The 20,607-nt window shown below is 38.9% G+C and overlaps 1 protein-coding gene across 1 annotated transcript; it reads left to right on the top strand.

The window, feature by feature from the left end:
- Window positions 1–225: 225 nt before the first annotated feature.
- LOC135843565 (uncharacterized) lies at window positions 226–19,239 on the top strand. The gene is made up of 5 exons (XM_065361502.1): window positions 226–409; window positions 14,531–14,805; window positions 17,842–17,959; window positions 18,072–18,276; window positions 18,765–19,239. Exons 2-5 carry the CDS (start codon window positions 14,629–14,631, stop codon window positions 18,874–18,876), a joined length of 612 nt encoding a protein of 203 aa, XP_065217574.1. The 5' UTR covers window positions 226–409; window positions 14,531–14,628; the 3' UTR covers window positions 18,877–19,239.
- Window positions 19,240–20,607: the final 1,368 nt, after the last annotated feature.

Genomic DNA, 20,607 nt, shown 5'->3' on the forward strand with positions numbered 1-20,607 from the left:
TGACGAATCTAATAAACGCGATGAACGGCAGATTTTTTCGCTCTACAGCTTTTCAAACGTCGCCGTCGCCGTCGTCATTGGTAGGTGGGTACGAGTACGGTATGTGTGTATGTGTAAGTGGATAGATGGATGCACGAATACGTACCTATAATAGTTTAAATAATATTTCACCCTTTGCGATTCGTTATCCGTAATTTGCGACGATTAGTGAGAGTTTCATTTTACAACTGGCAGCACTGGTAAAATGCCGCGAAAACACGTTAGTTTCCTATCTAGCGAGAAGATTTTTGAGTTGGTTATCAACAGTTCGCGAATACGGATGCGATTGCGGATTTACATTTTTTTTTTTTTAATTCCAAATACGAGTAATTCGTATAATTTGTCCAATCTTTCGAACGCGTTATCGACGGTAAGTTTTGGAAATGAAACGAAATTATTCTAATATTGCTACCGATACCTAATACTTACGTTACCTAGTCGGTTTTATTTCGTATAAATAGGTAAAATTTTTCTGTCGTTTCTTTAATTACCTCTACTCTACTGCTAGTTGCTTTTCACATACTTATTCCGCGAATGCCACTAATTATCATTTATACTCGTAGGTGGCTAAGATATTCGAGTGGGTAATTTGCGTAATGCGTAATTTAGTCACATCAGATGCTTCTACAGTTTTCATACGAACCAACTGTGAAAAAAACCAAAAAGCAAAAAACGTATATTTGTGATTTGTCAGCGTAGGAAATGATTTGTTGAAATGAATAATCAAATTAAGCTGCGATATTTTGAAAAAAATTGATTATTTTTCTGACGAGCTTTGAGAATAATTTGGTTTGTGATGATTAACGTTAAGTTCCTGTTTGGCTGTACCTATTGATAATCACTAGATAGGAAAAGATGGCATGCATTTGATCCAGATCAAGAAAATATACAAAAAATTCTTGGGCTGTAATTTGTGACGAATACTGTATTACTGATCTTGTTGAATTTTTCGAGGTACGAATATAAAAATATCGAAGTGTACGTGTACCTACTGGGTGGTGGGTGGTGGGTAGTGGGTACCTAGAGACCTATTTTTTGCTTATTTACTTCGACTGTTGCGTGTACTCGTAATGATGGTGGGCCTACCTAGCCTGGCAACCTGACACCTCCCCTTCCTACTTACCTTACCTACTGTACAACAATAGAATAACCCGAGCCGAGTCGCAAATTCTGACAACGACTTTGTCACGAGCTGGGTGGAATTTGAAGCTTTACGAGTGAGCAATATCAATAAGTATATATACCTAGACCTACTCGTATAATATGATAGGTAGGTAGAGGTACTCGTACTTGAATGAATGGCGGATGCCGACTGCCGGCTGCCAACTAATGTTAGGTATTAATATTCGTCATCGTCGCATTCGCAACTTGCCATACACCTTAATGCTCGTCCGGACTCGTATACGCAATAGGCAATACGCAATACGCATACGCGTTTGATCGTCGCCGAGGAATAGACCCACGTAAGGTAGGCAGGAGGAAGGCAGCTATAAAGTAAGGTACGAGTACGATTATACGACTACGAGTACTTAAGCAGGCATTGTTTGAGTGCCGCTCGTGCATCGCTATTCGTCACACCACACGGCATACACGTGTATGTATGTACTATATGTGTCACCGCATACGGAAAGGAGGCACGCGACCCAAAAATGGATTTTTTTTAAATGATTGATTTTTATGTGAAATTCATCGTAGAATCCAATGGAACCATCGTTGAGACCGAATTTTTACTCTGAATGGGTGAAAAATGGTTCTAAAGTGAGGTACCTCAAAATTTACTACTCACAAAAGTTGAAAAATGGCGCAAAAAATCTGAAAAAATTAGTAAAAAATGAAAATTGTATAAAACCTCACGACTTTAATAAGAAATAAGTGAAAAAAATCGTAAAAAATTTTTTGACCCATGCGGGTCTCGAACCTGGTACCTTTGGGGTGAAAGTCCGTCGCTATGACACCTAGCCACCGAGAATGATTTGGAAAACATGCTTTCTAATAGTATTGAACTGATTTTAATGTTAAACTACATAAAAAATACGACAAGAACCGAAAAATATCGCCACAATTAAAAAATATCGCCATAATCGGCCGCAAAAGATTTTTTTCTATCAAAACTAAAAACTAATAACTTGATAATATCAACTGAATAATCCCGAAAAGTTCACAAAGAGACTACCAAGAGTGTGTCTTAAACATACCATCCTAATATTTCTAAAATTACAACGGGAAAATTCAAAAACAACTTCAAAAACTTTAAACGCGTTTTTCGCAAAAACTCGTTTTTGGGCGCGTGCCCCCTTTCCGTATGCGGTGACACATATGTACTATATGTACTTAAACGTACGTTAAAATACATGCAAATATGCTAAACAGTTGGGCTATAATAACTTACTTGTCACCGCTACACCTCGGCAGTATTTTCCGCCAATCTAGCCGTGAGCCGTGAACTGGGTGCGAATAATTCATCGCACCCATTCGTCGCGTTCTCTCCTTAATTTCGCAACTCGTTCTCGTTCTCGTTTACCTAGTTCGATATTATGTACCTTTAACATTTATGTTTACGAGTATTTTTACCTCCGGTAGCTCGAATTTGGATTTCCACACGCTGAACGAAGCGGAAACGAATGAAAACGAATTCAAAATACATAATGAACGCGTCAAGCCCCCTCATCCACCTCTCGTGAGAATATCTACAGATACCTATAATTACCAATACATCAACCAAACTAGTCCTATATATTGTGTGGTTGATTGGTGCTAGAACATTAAAGGGGAGCAGCAACGACGAAAACTGGCAATAAAAGTTTTATTCGAGTAAGAAACTCCTCAAGAAATTCTCGAGTCTTCTAGTTGTGCAAAAAACTTTTTAAAAAATACGCGTACGGTTTTTTGCTTTTTTGTGAGCAGTGCCATCTAGAAGCAGTAGGTACCTCGATTAGCCCCTTCCCGCTAGAAAAAGTTCAATTAAAGTTTGACAACTTCCTGGAGACCCGATGACTTTGAAATCGTTGTCACGTCTTAGTCCTTCATATATGTAGAAACGCGGAGAGATCTATCAATGTGACGAAGGAGATCTTCGTTAAGATTTCTAAAACTTGAAATTTTCACAGAATTTGAATGTCCGAATTTCACGCGCTGCGCCATCACTCCAAAAGTAAAAGAGGATCGGAGGGGGGGGGCTGCAATTATTCTTACTGTCGTATGCCGAACTATCTTCGTAGGTACCTACTCGTATCGCATCGCTACTTATTAGGTACTCGTATATCCAGCGAAAACCTTTTAATTTCATCGCGAAAATTCGATAGAAGTTTTGAAAAAATTGGCACCAAGCTAACGTGGGTCCTACGTACGTCGTACGCGTATATAAAGTCTCCGGCTCCGATCGCATTATCTATACAAGTAGTTTCTTTTCATTTGCGAGTACTTGCCAGTTGGCGTTTCTGTTGATGCGCTTTTTATTTTTAATTGAAGATAAACAACCAAAGAAAGAAAGAAAGAAAGAACGAACGAACGAACGCGCGAATAAATAAACAAACAGATAAATGTAGCCTACTTTTCGTATCGTATACGGTATACTTATGGACAAAAAACAAAACACGGTTGATAAGCTGCGGAGCGCAGAGCTAACGAGAGAACGTCGACTAGGTTCTTAAATTAGCGGACAATACGATTCATAGCCGGAGCCGGAGTCGGAGCAGCCTGACCGTTAGATACCAATTAAACAGGCGCTTTCGTAGAAATGGAAGACTTGCGAATTTGATTATTTCGATTTGTTCGCAGAAACAGCGAGTGAGGGTGAGGGTGGCACAGAGTGCGGAGCCCGGCGAAGCTCTTTCGAGTAAATTAACGAAACGAATTTCTAAAAATAAAAATACCAATCGATTAGCGCATTGGAAATGGAATACAAGAGGCCGAATTTTACGTAAACGAATCGAGAAATATTCGCTTATGTTTTCTATACAGCGGCGACGGCGGCGTAGGTAGACGTATTGAATACGTAGACGTACCTCTACCTATACGTACGAGTATCAGAAGCATAAATGCGCCCAAATGTACCTTCTATCTACATTTGAACTATTACTCGTATGTGAGTTGAAGATAACAGAACAGAAGTACACCACGCACCGCTCCGCCTAATGTACCTACTTACTTATTTACCACCTATAGGTAACGCGTAGGCATAGGTAGGTAGATAGGTACTAAAATCGATGAAAATTTTAATCGAAACTATCTATCGAGCTTTTTATCTGTGCATTTGCAGACCTATACAATACGAGTACGCCATTTTCGTATAGAATAGCCTTCATCTTCGGCATTCGGCAGCGGCATGCAGCATACGCGTAAGTTGGAAATTTTTCATCTTTTCACGGCCGAGTTGAATTGTTTGCGATTCCTGTCGACAAAAAACGAAAAGCTATCGCAAATCGCACGCATACCGCATACTGTACCAATAAGCTATACCTACCTCGAAAAAAGTTCTCTTCGTTAGTTACGATATGCTCGTGTGTACCTTATAGGTATTCATCAGTCAATCTTATAGCTAACGAGAACCAACAACGCTAAACGCTTCACAGATTCCGAATACCAATTACCTATATATAGATATACCTATCTATATGTATGCGTGTGTGTTTTATTACGATTTCTGACTGAGCGAAGAAGAAGAATAAACGAGGTACCGAAAAAAAAAATAAAGAAAGAAAAAGAAAACCTCTTCGCATTTATTTGAAAAACGCGCAACATTCGCATCTGGGCTACTACACAATAGGTCTACTTAGTGCCACCACCAGCACCACCAGCACCACCACCTAGACCTACAACCCAAACTACACAACACGAGAAAAAAAAACGTTCGGTTATTTCACGCCTTCCCAGAAGAAGGGCAGTAAAGATGAAGATTTCCCTCATCCAAACTTTCGAAAAAAAAGAAAAAAAACAAGCAAACAAACAAACAAAAATTCGATCCTTCTTTAAAAGTTAATATGTATAAGGCTACGATACTTACATAGAGGTAGCAGATATCTATTGGAATTCGAATCCCCACCGTGCTGAATATACATACGAGTACATACCCGAGCACGTATCTTTGCGTATACACACCGTATTCGTAATTGTTTCACAAATTTTGACGACAAAGTAAACAGTAGTACAACTGGGTGCATTCTCTGCCCTTGTACCTGCTTTTAGAACGAGGAAAATGGAAAATTCTGCGAAAATTGAGCAGAAAACTGTTATTTTTGTATTAACCTCTGTCCATCAAATACATACTTATGAAATCCCAGTGAAATTCGACAGAAATCATCAAAAATTCAAACAAAAAAAAAATAACATAAAGATGCAAAAATATTATTAAAATACCTCAATTTTTGATGAAATATGCCATTAAAACGTGCAAAATTAATTAACGCATCAATGTCGGCGAAAAAAGAAAAGTGTTGATACCCGTCTAGGGAAACTCCCCTCTCCATCAAAGTAGGTTACCTATACTACTTTTGAGAGCTTCAGACGTATAAATGGGAAATTTTCGAATAAATTGGATTTTTCAACCGGGGGGGGGGAGGGAGAGACTTCCGGTACGAAAAACTTTTTTTGGACTGGTGAAAAAATAAAATAACAAATATTGCCTCGTAAAATGTTCCAATTTCGAAAGGTTGTAGTGCAAAAAAGCGATACTTTACTCGTAGAGTAAGCGATCCATCTGAAGTTATATAGAACTACATGAACCACGACTAAGCTGCTGCAGCGCGACAGTCGTAGGCTCTCTCGTTCTCGTAAAATATAGTATAGTGAAAAAGATTGACATTTTATTTCTTTCTCCAAATACCTAACGCAATAATTTCGGCCGCAAATGCGAGAGTTCTGTTGTACTGGTGTAAGAGAATCTCACTCTCGTATCAAAGCGTGCAGACCTATTCCCTTCGGCGACATTCGCCTTTTCAGCAATTCCACTCCAATTTCAGCCGAGAAAAATAACTAACTCCGCTAAAGTTTTTTTTGTTTTTCTTATCTCGTTCATCTTTGTAATTTTCACCCGAGTAGCTTAAGATTAGTTATCAGTGTGGCCGCAGCCGCAGCCGCAGCTGCGGTAGGTAGGTAGGTACTTTATCAGTCGAGTACTCGTACAACTAGACTAGGAACCTAGATACTCGTAAGATACCTGGATAATTTCGTAGCGCAGCTCGAGCGAAATTTAATTAGCGGCGACGGTAAACTGCGTGAATGGAATGGCGAGCGAAATAGAGATGCCTACGTTTGTGTTCTGTTAATTTATCGTACGTTCGCAACTCGCGTTGCCTGGATATGTTGCTGCTGGGGTAGGGGATAGGTATAGGTACTAGGTAGCAATAGCGAAGTTTAATTCTCAAAAGGAAAAAAACAAGCGCCAAAAGAGAGTCGGAGTTGGCGATTACAAACGAATTACCTAATACTCGCGACCTACGCGACGCGAGAAAAATCATTAAAAAACTTGGCAAACTTTTCGCATTCAACAGACATAAAGTGACGAGATGAGCTTTTCGCGTACTTTGCAAATACCTGCTCGTAGTTTGGCAATTTCTTCTACGCTGTTCTCTTACTGTAAGTGAAGATGCGAAGTTTTTGTTGAATACTCGTAGTTGGCTGTCGCGTTGATAGATAAATATCGTATCCACCTAGTATGCAGTATGTACCATTACCAACATAACATTATACACCACCTATGTACAATCGTGCATTGTATAAGTAGGTATGTAAGCTATACGTGTAAATACGCCACTTATGTACCGAATATTGGAGCCTTTAGTTATAGGGTAAATTTTTCAACAATCGGTATCATTCGTTCTGTAGTATGTTCTCGTAAGTACGGTATGAGATAAATAGGCTGGTCAGCAGCACCTACGGGTACGTCGTCAGTCCCACATTTATATTGAACTAATTGTGGGGCGAGAGATAGCTTTCGTATTGGTACACGTTCAAAAAGAAAACAAAAAATTGGTAACTCGAAAGATTTAAATTTGAATTTTTGCTTATTTTTCCAAAGTGACTCGCTTTAATTCATTTGTCCCCTTCGTCGCTCCTACCGTGAACCGTGCCTTAGATAAAGTCGAAATGAAAAAAAAATCGACGAAATCAAACATCGGCCATCGGCCTCTTCCTCCCCTTCCCCACACCCACAGTTGAAAAAAGAAAATGTGGGGTAACATCGAACCGTGCAAGCATCCAACGTGTGGATACTCCGTAAACTTTACGAGTAGGTTGCTACATTCGAATATGGCATAAATTTATTTTTTGGATTTGACCTCGCAGCTCCCAACTTTCTTCGAAATTTCAAGTCCGAGGTGGACATTTAAAGCCACGCGTATTTTAGTGATATGACGATACTCGTAGAGTACATCTGCGCTCGCTAATGTTTCACGAAAGATTATTTTTTTCAGCCTGGTACGAAGAATTTTTTAAGCTACAGTTTCGTTCGTCTTTTTACATACTCGTATTTCGTGGTTTCTTGCTAGTTGCGAGTTTCTGTGCCAGTATATACTGGTGGTATTGCGGCTTTGCATCGCGTTTTACTTCATGTCGGTCGGTCGCTCGGTCGTGTCGAGGCTTTATTTTGCAATGATTAATGATGCGAAAGATACGATAGAGTTTCGCTTTGAGCCGGGTGCGGCCGCGGCGTGGCGCACCAAACAGACCTACCTGCCTAGCGTCGTCGTCGTCGTCGGCGTCGTTCCAATATTTAATCCGGCCGACAGAAACGATGAAAGAGTTTTGCTTTCGCTGTACCCCGTATTAGCTATGTACTATGTACCGTACCTGTACCAGGTTGCGCAAAATATCCGCCCGCAGCCGCAGATTAGACGCGACGTGCGTATTCGCTAGACTTAGCTATAGGTACCCAGATTACCTACGCCTAGGATAAGTACCTAACTTATACCTACTGTACTTTTTCGTGTACGTTGAAGCCGCGAGAAAAATGATAGGCAAATAACGCGCTTCAATGCGAGCACATTTGCATTATTATCTACCTACATATTTACTCGTATTTGACGATGGGTTTCATTTCCGCGGGCTAATTTTTGATTATAAGTCGCTTTTCGTCTTAGTAGGTACAATGGGATAAGTATACGTTGAATTCGATTCAACGTTCGACAACTGGGCAGATTTTCTTGAAATTTTCACACCATTTCTATTTTGGTAAATAGATGCCTAAGATCTGAGATGGTCAAGGTGAGGTTAATTTTTCACACGAGTCGAATGAAAAAAAAAATAGTCGATATTTGTACATTCGACGCTTCTAAAAACTTAATAAAGCATAGGTACCTATATGTCGTACTCGTACGATATTTTCAATTTCCAAAAAATTTGGGGCACCAGCAAGGAGGTAGGCGTAGGAAGAGTCGGATTAAAAAAATAAGTCCATATTCGTATTCGGCGCCTTTAAAAACTCGATAAAGCATAATTATGTCACGAGGGTTTTTTAATTTCAAAAAAATTAGGGGAACAGTAGGGGTCCTGAGAAGGTCGAATCAAAAAAATATGTCAATATTCGTATTCAGCACCCTTAAAAACCTAATAAAGTATACATCACATGATTGTTTCAATTTTCAAAAAATGGGGATGGGGTAGTAGGGGCCATGGGAAGGGTTGAATCAATAAAATAGTTCAATATTCGTATTCAGCACACCTGAAAACCTTACAAAGCATATATTACACAATTTTTTAAATTTTCACAAAAATTTGTGGGTGGGTGAGAGAGGGGGTGGTGGGGGGGAGGTCGAATCAAACAAATAAGTCCAAATTCGTATTCGGCGCATCTAAAAACCTCGCATACATATACATACGTATCAGACGATTTATTTAAATTTTCAGAAAATTTGGATGACCGGGGGGGGGGGTGGGAAACATCGAATCAAAAAAGTAGTTCAATATTCGTATTCAGCACCCCTAAAAACCTAATAAATCATACGTCACACGATTTTTTTCAATTTTCAAAAATGGGGGGCAGTAGAGGGCCAAGGGGGCGTGGGTAAGGCCGGATCAATAAAATAGTTCAATTTTCGTATTCCGCACACCTAAAACCCTAATAAAGCATATATCACACGATTATCACACTTTTTTTTACATCTTGACCAAAATTTTGCGGCTCCGCCCCCCCTTCCCATGGTTATACAATTTCTACCACGAGAAGTTCGCAGTTGTAAATATCACAAAACTTTACGCTTTCTGTTTGTTTTTCCAAGTTTTAAAATCAGATCTCTAAAATGTCGCGAGCTTTGGAAAATAAAGCTTTCGAAGAAGCTCAACTTTGAACTTTTGGAATTTCGGGTAATTATTTTTGAAACTGCCTTTAATTGCCTTTAGAACATCGCGAACAGATTTTCACACCAATTTGCAGCAGTCGCGAGAACCTAAAACGTAACAATTTCGAATCAAAATCGAAGTCGGCCAACATCGTTTCACCTTCAAATCCACGCAAACTGTATAATTTCGCGGATGTTAATAAAATTGCATAACCAGTTTGCCGTAAATACGCGAATCCACTTTTCCGGCTTTCTGATTTTGCTCAACTTTTTCTACGATTTCTTTTCGATGGTCCAGCAAAATAACCATCGTAATCTCCCCTCCCTCCCCCCGAATCTTTCACAGGGGAGAGAAAGGACCTAGTGATTTTCACTCGTTTACGATATTTTGCGAAGTTGTCAAACTTTAAAGGTTCATGTCTCGAGATTGATTGAACTTGAAGAAAATCTGTTTGCGGGATTTTCAAGGAAACGCTTATAAAATTGAAAATTGACGTTTAAAATTTGAAAAGCTCAAAACTGAACTTTCTCGGTAAAAGCTCAACTTTTTATAACGAATTTAAAAGGTTAAAGCTACCGTCGAAAAATTCGAGAAAATTACGGTAAAGACGTGTTTCAACGCTCTTTTCAAGCGGGTAATTTATTTTCAATGCGGGTTTTCAGTACCCCTCAGGGGCACAGGGGTTCCCAATTTTGACCGAATTCTATATTTAAAAAAAAAAAAATTGAAAATTGATGCGGCATATCGATTGTAACTAATTCAAATACGCTGAGATCAAATACTGGCTTATTTTTTTGATTCGACCACGTTGCCACCCCCCTTTCTCCCTTACAATGTCCCAAACGAAGTCAAAATATCAAGTAATTGGAAATGAAATTTGTTTTTGAATATTTTTTTCATCAAGTTCAAATATCTAACAACTTTTTGGATTCATCGATCCATCGATGAATCCTGCAAAATTTTCCAGTTTTGGAAAAACAAAATTGAAAAATTACAAAAACGTACGTAACGTTCATTTGCGGAGCTTGGTTTTTCGGCCAGAATTTCGATAGGGAGGAAAGATTCAAAATGTTTCTTACGAGTGGCTGTGATGTACTCGTACTTACCTATCCATTGGTACGAAACTGTGCGATATAATATGTACATACTCGTAATTATTGCCATCGTGTGTTCTTATTCGTAATAAGATCATCTTATTAGGTACACACTACACAGAGAAGCTTATTAGCACAATTGCAACGTAGGTTAAAGTTGGAATTTATAAGCGAGAACGATACCATCGTTTACGTACCAACCAAAGGTAGAGCAAAATATCAGTTCGAGTAAAGTATACGTAGTTAGATTAGATTACGTAGATGGTAGATAGTAGACTAGATATACCTACGTTTACGTACGGTCGCAAGCATAAGGCAAGGAATACTGCTGCTGCTGGTGCTACTGCTGTTTCTGTGGCTGTATGGCGGCAGAGTGGAGGTGTACGAACCTAATGAAAGCAACAGAACGAAATGGAATATTATTCCCTCGCGACTGCGGCGGTATTCAAATTTAACGCATATAAATACGCGACCTGTAGGTAGGTCTAGGTACGTAATACGTTTAAAGGTAGGTACACGTACGTCGTACGACTAGCTATATAATGTACCGTAAACGTCGCCATAGCCTTTGGAAGCTGTGACTGGACGTGGACACGAGTGCGGGCGAGTGCTTTTAATATTCGCGCCGTCGGTCGTAGGTGGTCGGCGCTAAAGTGTCGCGTCGCGACGTAAGATGACACTTATTACGTTTCTGAGCTGCGCAGCGTGTTCTCTATGAATTATTCAGTACCACCGCACCGCTTAATTTACTAAACACAAGAACCAAATTAAGCCCGCAAAATCAAAATACTCGCGAATACCCCCCTACCTTCTCGTACTATAGTCGAGTCGAGTCGAGTTCGCGCCAATGAGACGCTCATCAATCCGCTCACTCCCTCTCTCTCCCTCTGTCTCTCTCGTTTCTCCATGTTTCGATGTTTAAAAGCTTTTTCAGCCATTTCTATTGAGATCGTGTGCATTTCACTTCTTTTTTTTTTTAAAGAAACATGTCAGCCTATTGGATGAAAGAGCAGATGATTTGAGAGTTTCTTTCATACGTCGAAAATACAAAATACACGACGAAATATTGACCCACTTCCCTGTCCATTTCCATCGGTTCTCTATTCTTGATCATTTTCAAAACAATTTTGTACAGATTAACTTTTCGATGTATTTACCTTCAGGCGAGGCCATTTGGGAAATCCATTTTTTTTTTCATCCGACATTCATTCTGTAGCAATCGAGTAGCTGTTGTAAATAAGTAACCAGTCGTGACACTGAAACTATACCGAGAGGATTCGGTAAACGTTTTTCATCGATAGTGTTTGATTTTTTTTTCTTGGCAAAAACGCAAATATTGATTTTCCTATTGACTTATTGTTGGGCACGCCTCGGAGTCTGAACTCTGATCTGATTAGATCTGGGAAGTGTCGGGATATGATGAGCTGTCAAACTTAATCCGTGGGACGCTCGGATCTGGTTGGGCCAGGCCAGATTTAATTGGGCCTTCGTCTCTTCCGGATCGGATTATCCGATTAAACTTTGATTTGACGACGATTCAAAGTTGTAAAAAATCAGATTGAGTCCGTCAAGATGTTCGGATCTGATTACATCTAATAATTTTCCACTAATTCAAAATTGACCATTTTCACAATGTACGCTTTTTTTATTTTGTAAAAGTGATAGAAACGAGACGTGGAAATTGGTTTGGGCAGCTACATATAAAAATTAAATTGTCGCTTCTTACGGACATATTTAGCGAGCTGGTTCACGTTTGGCCCGATTTCCAGGTGGTCACCTCTTATTGAGGAAACATTGAAAAAAAATCAAATAATTGTTCGAAGGGATAAGTACATACATTAAAATCTGCGCGAATGGTTTTGTCTTGTGTAAAACCAACTCCCAAATCCGAATTTCACTATTTAGAGTCATTCTAGAGCATCCTGATGAAATTTCTCTAGACGACACTGAAATCAATTTGGGTCGCTAAAACTAGAGGTGTGGCTCATTCTGGACCCATTTAACGAGTTCATCTACATTTTAAGATCAACATTCAGGCGTTCGTTTCAAGATGGTTTTTTTTAGATCAAAATTAAAAAGAAAAAATTCGTGAAATCAAAATTTTTCTGATCGAATGGATATTTTTGAAATTTGCACGAATGGCTTTTGACTCCTCTGAAACCAACCCTTCAAATCCGAATTTCCTCATTTTGTATAATTCTGGAGTCTCCAGCTAAGATTTTCGATTTTAGCCAATTTGCAAGCGGATACTTGATCGCGTTTTTTGACCAGAATATTTTTAATGATAATCGCAGAATGCTGGTCAAAAATCACCCTCGAGGGTCCGCCAAGAAAATGAGTTGGAAGTTCAGTTATGTAAGTCAGTTATTAAAAAAAAAAGTTCAAATAACCTATCTGCATAAATTAGTGTTTCGGGACAAATTTTCATCATTTTTTACTGAATTCTTTTAAAAAGCGTAAGTCGTCGGAAATAGTCAATTTAGAAATTTTAAAAATCCACCAAAAATTGAAAAATCACTCGGAGGAGCAACTGCAATTTGGGTTATGGGGGTTTCAGTGATCATGCTCTTTCCAAAAATCGCATTCGGCATTCTCCTTCAAATCAGAGGCAGATAACTCGAGAAGGTTCCTCGCTAGCAGAAAGTTGAGATGAAAAGTTTATCTGTTCCGAAAATATGAAAGTTGAGCTACAGGGGGAAAAAAGACGAAAAATGTTGCAAATAGCCCGTCATTCGTACTTTAGCGCTTTTCTGCCATTTCGAACAGTTTTTGAGATTTTTCTCGCAATTCACGCCGTCTTTCAACAATTTGAAACGAGAAATTATTTACCCAAATGGCTTGTACGTTTTAAAAAATGGCTACGCCGCGCCGCGCCGCGCCGAACCGATGTTTAAAAGTGAGAAATGAGCGACGAAGATGATACAGCGTATACTTATTTAAGCGAATACTCGATCGGGTTTCATTCATTTGGCATTCGATACGACGCGACGACGGTATACGATGATAAAGATAAACTAAACGCGAGCTTTTTTTAGCTTCACAAATGCGACCGAGTGAATAGTGAAAGTTGAAATGTATACTCGTACAACGCAACGGCAACGGCAACGGCAATGGCAATGCGGTAAAACAAATACGAGGTAGGTGATTCGTACCTTCGTATCGTACTCGTATTTATCTGCGCGGCGCCAGAGAGAAAAATATCTACTCGAAATATGAAAGCATCGAGTCGATTAAATTTGAGTGATGCGATTTCTGAAACGTTTTGTCTTTACGATAATATTCTGGAAATACGAATCGAAGCGTACAACGTCATAATAACAACGTAGGTACGTAGTTCTGATGTGTCTGTGTGCGTGTAGCGTATACTCGTGTATGTACATTTATTATATCCATGTCTATTGTCTACGCATAAGTACGTAGCTTACAGGTTTAAATAATAATAATTACTCGCATGTTTCTGGGTACATACACGAACGCTACATTTACCCGTACCATTAAAACATTAACGTCGTCGATTTGCAGTATTACCTACACGGATGGTCAATTCAGTGTGCACTGATGTGCACTTAGCTATCTAGCTAATATATGTACTAATACGCATTACGTATAGTATGCCAAATTTGTACCTACTTGCCATACTCGTAGATATGTATTACATATTTGCACGATATATTTTTCCGACAGCTTATACGCGAACCCCTACGCTATTTCTCGTTATATGTACGTATAGTCACAGCCACCCTATGTTGCGATTCGGGTAATCATAGGTATGTAAGAAGTCGAAAGTATGAAATGAGTAAAATTTTCAAGGTGACTTACTCGATCAATAAATATGAAAATTTGAACATTTTAAGTATAGGTATTTCTGTTTGATGATATGAATTTTAGCGCACGTCTCCGTTCTTCATTCGATACTCGTAATTAATTAAACGCAAGTTGCAATAAGTATCAACCTACCTATATGTATGTAATAAGTACCTATAATGACTTAGTTGGGCCTACTCGTATTACGTATTAGGTAGATATAGCATCAGGTAGCTGATACGTACAATGTAATCGTATAGCTGTGTATAAGTGTGCTACATAAGTATAATATGTTATCGTTTATTTGGTTGGATTGGCAGGAAATCGGCGAGGAGGTGCGGTGCGGTGCGGTGCGGTACGATACGAAACGGTAACCGGTAACAGTGGTGGTACGAGTACTCGTACGAGTATTAACGTCATGCATGGAAATGATTCATCATCCAGCGACGCCGGCAAACCGGACGATTATTCTTCATTCGCGCCGCCTGCCAAAATGACCAATTACACCAGTATGAATACGGAAAAAAGACACTGGGCTAGGTATAAAGCGTCGCTCTATCCCTTTTCCACCGTTCTCAGATTTCGAGTCATACAGGTGGGTGTTTGCGCGGCGATTAATTTTTCAGCTAACCCAACCTAACCTATATCTACAGTAGCTATAACTCTATATCTTTTCACGTACTCGTACTCGTATATTCGCCATCGTTATAATTATACAATATTCGCCAACTTATGTCTAAGTATGTACTGTACTCTATATACACTGACAGTAACTTAGTGTGGTTGCGGTCGCGGTCGGGGTCGCATTCGCGGCTCGCCTGATAAGCGCCAACAGTGAAGAGCGTAAGAGTAGGTATTAAGCATTAACGTACGTATACGTTGTATTATGTGTATAGACTCTATAGTTTATCCTCTTTTCTATATTAACCTTGAAACGGATTAAACTTTTGGCGAACGTGCTTAAGCTCGTAAAACGCAAACATACTCTATACAGTATACAGTATACACGTTATACCTACTCGTATCACGCTCACGTACGTATTACATGTAAGTACAAATACAACGTAGGTACGATGTACGAGTGCGAAATCACTCCCAAGTGCAGCCCTGAGTATGTTGCTTTGTACTTACCTATTTGTAAAGATCTATACGAGTATAATTATGCACGAATATGTTTTTACACTTTCATAATAAAAATGCGCACGGTTCCCAAAAACACCAAGTGGGTAATACCTACTTGAATCTATGGTAAACAAAGTTGGTGTTTCCTATCAAAAAAATATAGGTACCTAAGTATATCTAACAATAATTGATAACGTATCGTCGTCACTAAATTTGTTTGAGCTCCCAAAGTTTACTTATGAGGGCCTTAAGTCGACTAATATTTGTATTTCAACGGAAGACGCGTCGTGTAAATATTTTTCAAAATTACGAGCTAAAATAGAAAACTTTCGAATTCCAAAGCGTGATACGTATCGTATTGTGGAGCAGAAGTAGAGAGGGTAGAGAGAGGGACGGAACCAAAAAAATGAGCCAATATTCAATCTCGATGTCTTCCAGTTGATAACAATCAATCAATATGCTACCTGGGTACACCTACTTTAATTTCAAAATCCGTTTCAATTTTTATCAAATTTTGGGTTAGTCTTGGCGAGGGCCGTGGGGTTTGCGCACACATGACAATATGTCGAGATCTCATTTTGAAAATGGAGATAAACGTGGTTTCGGAGCAAGTTTTCAAAAACGTTTGAACGATTGCTTTCAACTTTTGCACTTATCGTGAAAAATGCAGCTTCCACTCCGAAAGTTCAAATTTCAACTTTTCAAATTTTACGTATATATATGCTTCGAGCCTTTGCAAACAAATTTGCTTCAAGTTGAGCCAGTCTCGAGATACCTATTAGCATTTAAAATTTGGCAGTTTCGCAGAAGAAATTGGAGGAGCCGACTTTAGTTTTGATTCCATCTTCCGCCCGCGCCATCCAGAATATGGAACATGTTCAAAGGCAACCGGCGCGGTGGTGTTAATAGAATTGCATACTCAGTTCGCCGTAAATACGAGTATCCATTTTCCTAAACGCACACTCGAGACTCGTTCAACTTGGATTAAATCTTCTAAAAAATACGCGATAAATTCAAATTCAGCCATATTACGATACCTACATTGAAAAGCTCAAAAGTGAGCTTTCGAAGTGAAAGCACAATTCTCCATGACGAGCGCAAGAATTAAAAGCTTACTTACGTTAAAAGAAATGAGTTCGTAATACAATTATTTCAATATGTATTGGCGGAGGAGGAGAGAGAAGAATGTCTACTTAGTTCTGCTCTTTCTGATCAACTTTTGTCAAAATTTGGTCAAATTTGGTGAAAAATCCACAAAACATGGCTGAAACAGGGTAATATTAAAAATTATATGTATAATAACGCTGAAAAATGATTGAAATCGTCGAAAATTATTTTAAAATATTTGAAAAAATTCGACAAGAATTGTAAAAACAACTGAATTAAAAATGTTTTAGAATGACATACACCTATCCTCCCTAAGTAAAATTAGGTACCTACTTAATCTACGGATAAAAAACCTTAAAATTAGATATTGAAAATTGAAAAAAAAAATGAAATGTCAGCGAAACGTGGTAAAATTTAGTGTAAACACCACAAAGTCTGGTGAAGTCAATTTTTTTTTTCAGGTTAAGAATAAGCTCCATAAGATAGGTCAACATCGAATTTTTTAGACTTGAAAATATCGATTTACACGTCAAGAAAAAAAAACATAAAAAAGAATCCAAACTTTGTAAATTGCTTCGTTTAGTTATGATTTGAGTTTTCTTATTTTTTTAAGGAATAACTTTTGCAGAAAGTGACCAAAAATGATATCTAACCGGGTTTTTTCAAAAAACATTCCTAAATAGGTAAATAAAGTTCAACTTCAAATGTTTTTGATTTTAATAAGTTAAGTAGGTATAGGTACGCCTTACTTATTTCAATAATTGAATGACTACGCGTACTTTGCGATTCATCCAATTAAATGTATTTTCAACACGCGAGTAACTGTCAAAAATGACACGAATTCATATTGTCTATTTGTTTTAAAAGGAACCCATAGTACGAGTACGTACGATCACATCTACTCGTATGACGGTCTGTTGACAGTATCATTATAAAGAATACCGTACACATTGACTCGGTAGATTCACGCTGTGCTGTCTGAATTGTGAAACCCGAGTCCTAACCTTTCTCATACTAACTCGTACAATTACGCAATAAACGAATTTGCGTCGAATAAGTCGCTTAATTGGCTTCATTTCGAACCGAAACACGCGCGAATAAATTAAAATTGGCGACGCGGCACAACAATCGAGTAACTTGATTAACACGTTTTGGAGTTTGGTCGTGAACGGGATCGGGATCGGAAATCGGTACCCTTCGGAGAGTAAAAATCAATCGTTCTTGATTCTGCCTAATTTATTAAGTAGAATTTTTCATCCCTCTAAGCTTCAAATTAGTGAACACTAAATTGAGATATGAGACGTTGTAGGTAGTAGGTGCTGCTGTTTGTCGAAAAAATGGGTAATATTTTCATAATCAATAGATAGGTAGATAGTTACTTACTTGGTTAATGTTTTTGCAGATCGTTTGTGGCATTATAATGATGGTAATGGGAAGTGTAGCCTGCATCGAAGAGAAAGGAACGGTTACAAACCTAGGATTGGGAGTTTTCGCCGGCATTGCAACTGTGATCGCTTCAGGTACGATTAAAATGCGCAGTATGTTTTCCATAACTCGAGGTACGAGTACCTCTGCCTACAATTGGCTCGGTCACGCTGACGTAGATTTGTTTTTTTTTTGCGCATTCATCAGCGGCCTGTATTCATACGAGTCGGGGTTTTGGTGGCTACAGACAACCATCTTGCAGCGGCGGTGGTGGCACAAATCCACTTTTTAGATTTCTCGGACCGACGCTGCATGCAGCCTCGTTTCTCACTTGTCTATGGATGGTAGCTGGATGCTTCAATTTGACTTTATTGACTAGATCTTTGTACACTATCATACACGGTGCCGATCAGTAAGTAGACCTACCTTATATTTACTGTTTTCACTCACGTTCTCTCGCATTTGAAATTTACCTGCAACCTGCTCTATGCTCTAATCGATTCAAAATCGAACATCATTACGGTGGGGCGCGTTTTGGAGTAAGTAATTTCAAATCAACAGAGAAAAGTCAAGTGTCGGTGTTGGCTAAACGCTTGAAATCGGCTCAAAATTGATTGCGAATTCATCCGGGTGAAGGGGGCCTGTGTGGAAATGAATTTGTGAAAATCGAATATCGAAAAATGGTTCTGAGGTACGGTTGTCTGGCTCTTTCGGCGAGTTAGTTTTCAGCTCGACCGATCGAGTTGATGGGTTGTGGAGGTTTTTTTATCGATTAGGTAGATAACTACCGCGACCGCACGATTCACGATACCAATTAGGCAATTAGCGAATTAAAAATGCGGTATAGGTACGAGTAATTAAACGTTGGTACCTATTCTTGTTTGTTGCTTGAACGAGCAGGGCGAGCGAAACATCGTACTTGTTAGCTATCGTGCAAGGCAGCTTATCGATGTGCGTTCTAGTGACGGCCGTATTCATCGCCCGGGTCGATTGCACTTACGATCCGGATTGACCAGAGATAGCAGTCGTCTCGACCAGCTGCGCCAACGAAATAACCGGCTCCGGTACCGGCATCAGCATGGTGCTCGTCCATTCCAACTTGACTGGCTCTGGCTCTGGCTCTGGCTCAGTCCAAGGCGCTGGCGCTGGCGGAAACAATGGCAAGCCCGCAACTGCAGTCATCCTCAACGGAGAATAACACTACAACCTAACACCGCCGAATACATACCATACTCGTGCCTGGAATCCGAGTAGTAGGCGCTCGTTGAGTAAAAAATATGTAGTAAATGTGGTACTTACTCGTATGTGTGTCGATTCAGAAGCAATCGTGTTCGTCTTCGTTTGGTCGTGAATAAAACTTTTATAGAAAACTTCATTTACGGTCGTTATCAGTTATCGTATTACTCGTACATCTATACAACATACATAACTCGCTTAGGTAACTACTTACATTGGGGCGAATCGCAAAAAAAAAATGCGTCGGAGGGTTCAAAATTCAGCGAAAACCTCCATTTTTAGCTGAAAGTTACCAAAAAAATGAATTTCAACTCTGGAGACGCTCCTACAACAGGAGAGATATGAGCCTTTAAAGGGGAAAATTTTCGAAAAAAATTGTGATTTTTTTTTTTTTGCTATGGCGCCTGCCTAACCTGCTTTAGAAAAAATGACCCAATTTCAAAAGATAGCGTTTCGCTAAATTTTTGATCGCGATTGCCAATTTTAAAAAATCATCAAAAAATGGTCAAAAACTTTCGACAGTAAATTGATATCATCGTATTCCAAAATATATCCCTAGTTTCAAAAATGATATTTTTTGACGTTTTGGCTCGATTAATTCGAAATATTTGCGAAGAAAATATGTACTTACTTTCAAAACACGAATTCTCCCAAAAATCGACGATTTGCACGTGTTTTCAACCGCTCAGTAGAAACTTGAAAAAGTCGTTTTGAGGATTGTAATGACAATGGCCGGTGCCCCAGGTGGATACAGAATCTCAAATACCTACTAATTTTTGGAACAGGTCCATTTTTTCAAAAACAGGTTGGGTAGAGGCCATACTTCTCTTTCAGGAGTACCTCGGAAGCTAAAAAAATTTCTGAGCAACTTTCAACTCGAAATGAATGTCTAAGTTGAAATTGTTCGAAATCCTGCGATATGTTTTTTCCACCATCTGCCCTAATTCAATATCTTTCGCCGTCGCTTCGCTTGGACCAGATACGAGTAATTTTCTTTTTGCATTCTCTGACGGTAAGTTAAAGAGTAGAAAAATTGACTACTCGCGTAAAAAAATAATGTCGTTTCGCTTGAAATTTTCCAAAAGATATCTTCATTATAGTCGGCAACTTTTGCAACAATACCTACGAAAAAAGTCATATTTTTTGTCAAAAATTGGCACCACTACCTACCTAAACAATTTTCAACTTTGGTCAAAATTGTTTTGTTTTTTTCGAAAGCATACAATTTTGTCTCGAAAAAATGAAGAATATTGTGAATTTTTGAGAGGTTTTGCCCTCGCTTCGAGCCTTATTCAAAATGTTATAATTTCCTGAACACTAAAAATAGTGTCGAAGCCACTAAAATCAACTTTTATGCATCAAGAATGATGTTGTTTCGCGTTTCGAATCATAAACTTTTCACAGCTTTCACCCCCTACTTTCACTCGGGCTAGATCGTTTTTCTTTTCCTTTCCCTGACCAAAGTTAGTTAGGGTAGAAAAATTGACTTCTCGCATCAAAATGAATG

Source organism: Planococcus citri, chromosome 1 (assembly GCF_950023065.1).
Source record: "Planococcus citri chromosome 1, ihPlaCitr1.1, whole genome shotgun sequence".
In the NCBI taxonomy this organism is placed as follows: domain Eukaryota; kingdom Metazoa; phylum Arthropoda; class Insecta; order Hemiptera; family Pseudococcidae; genus Planococcus; species Planococcus citri.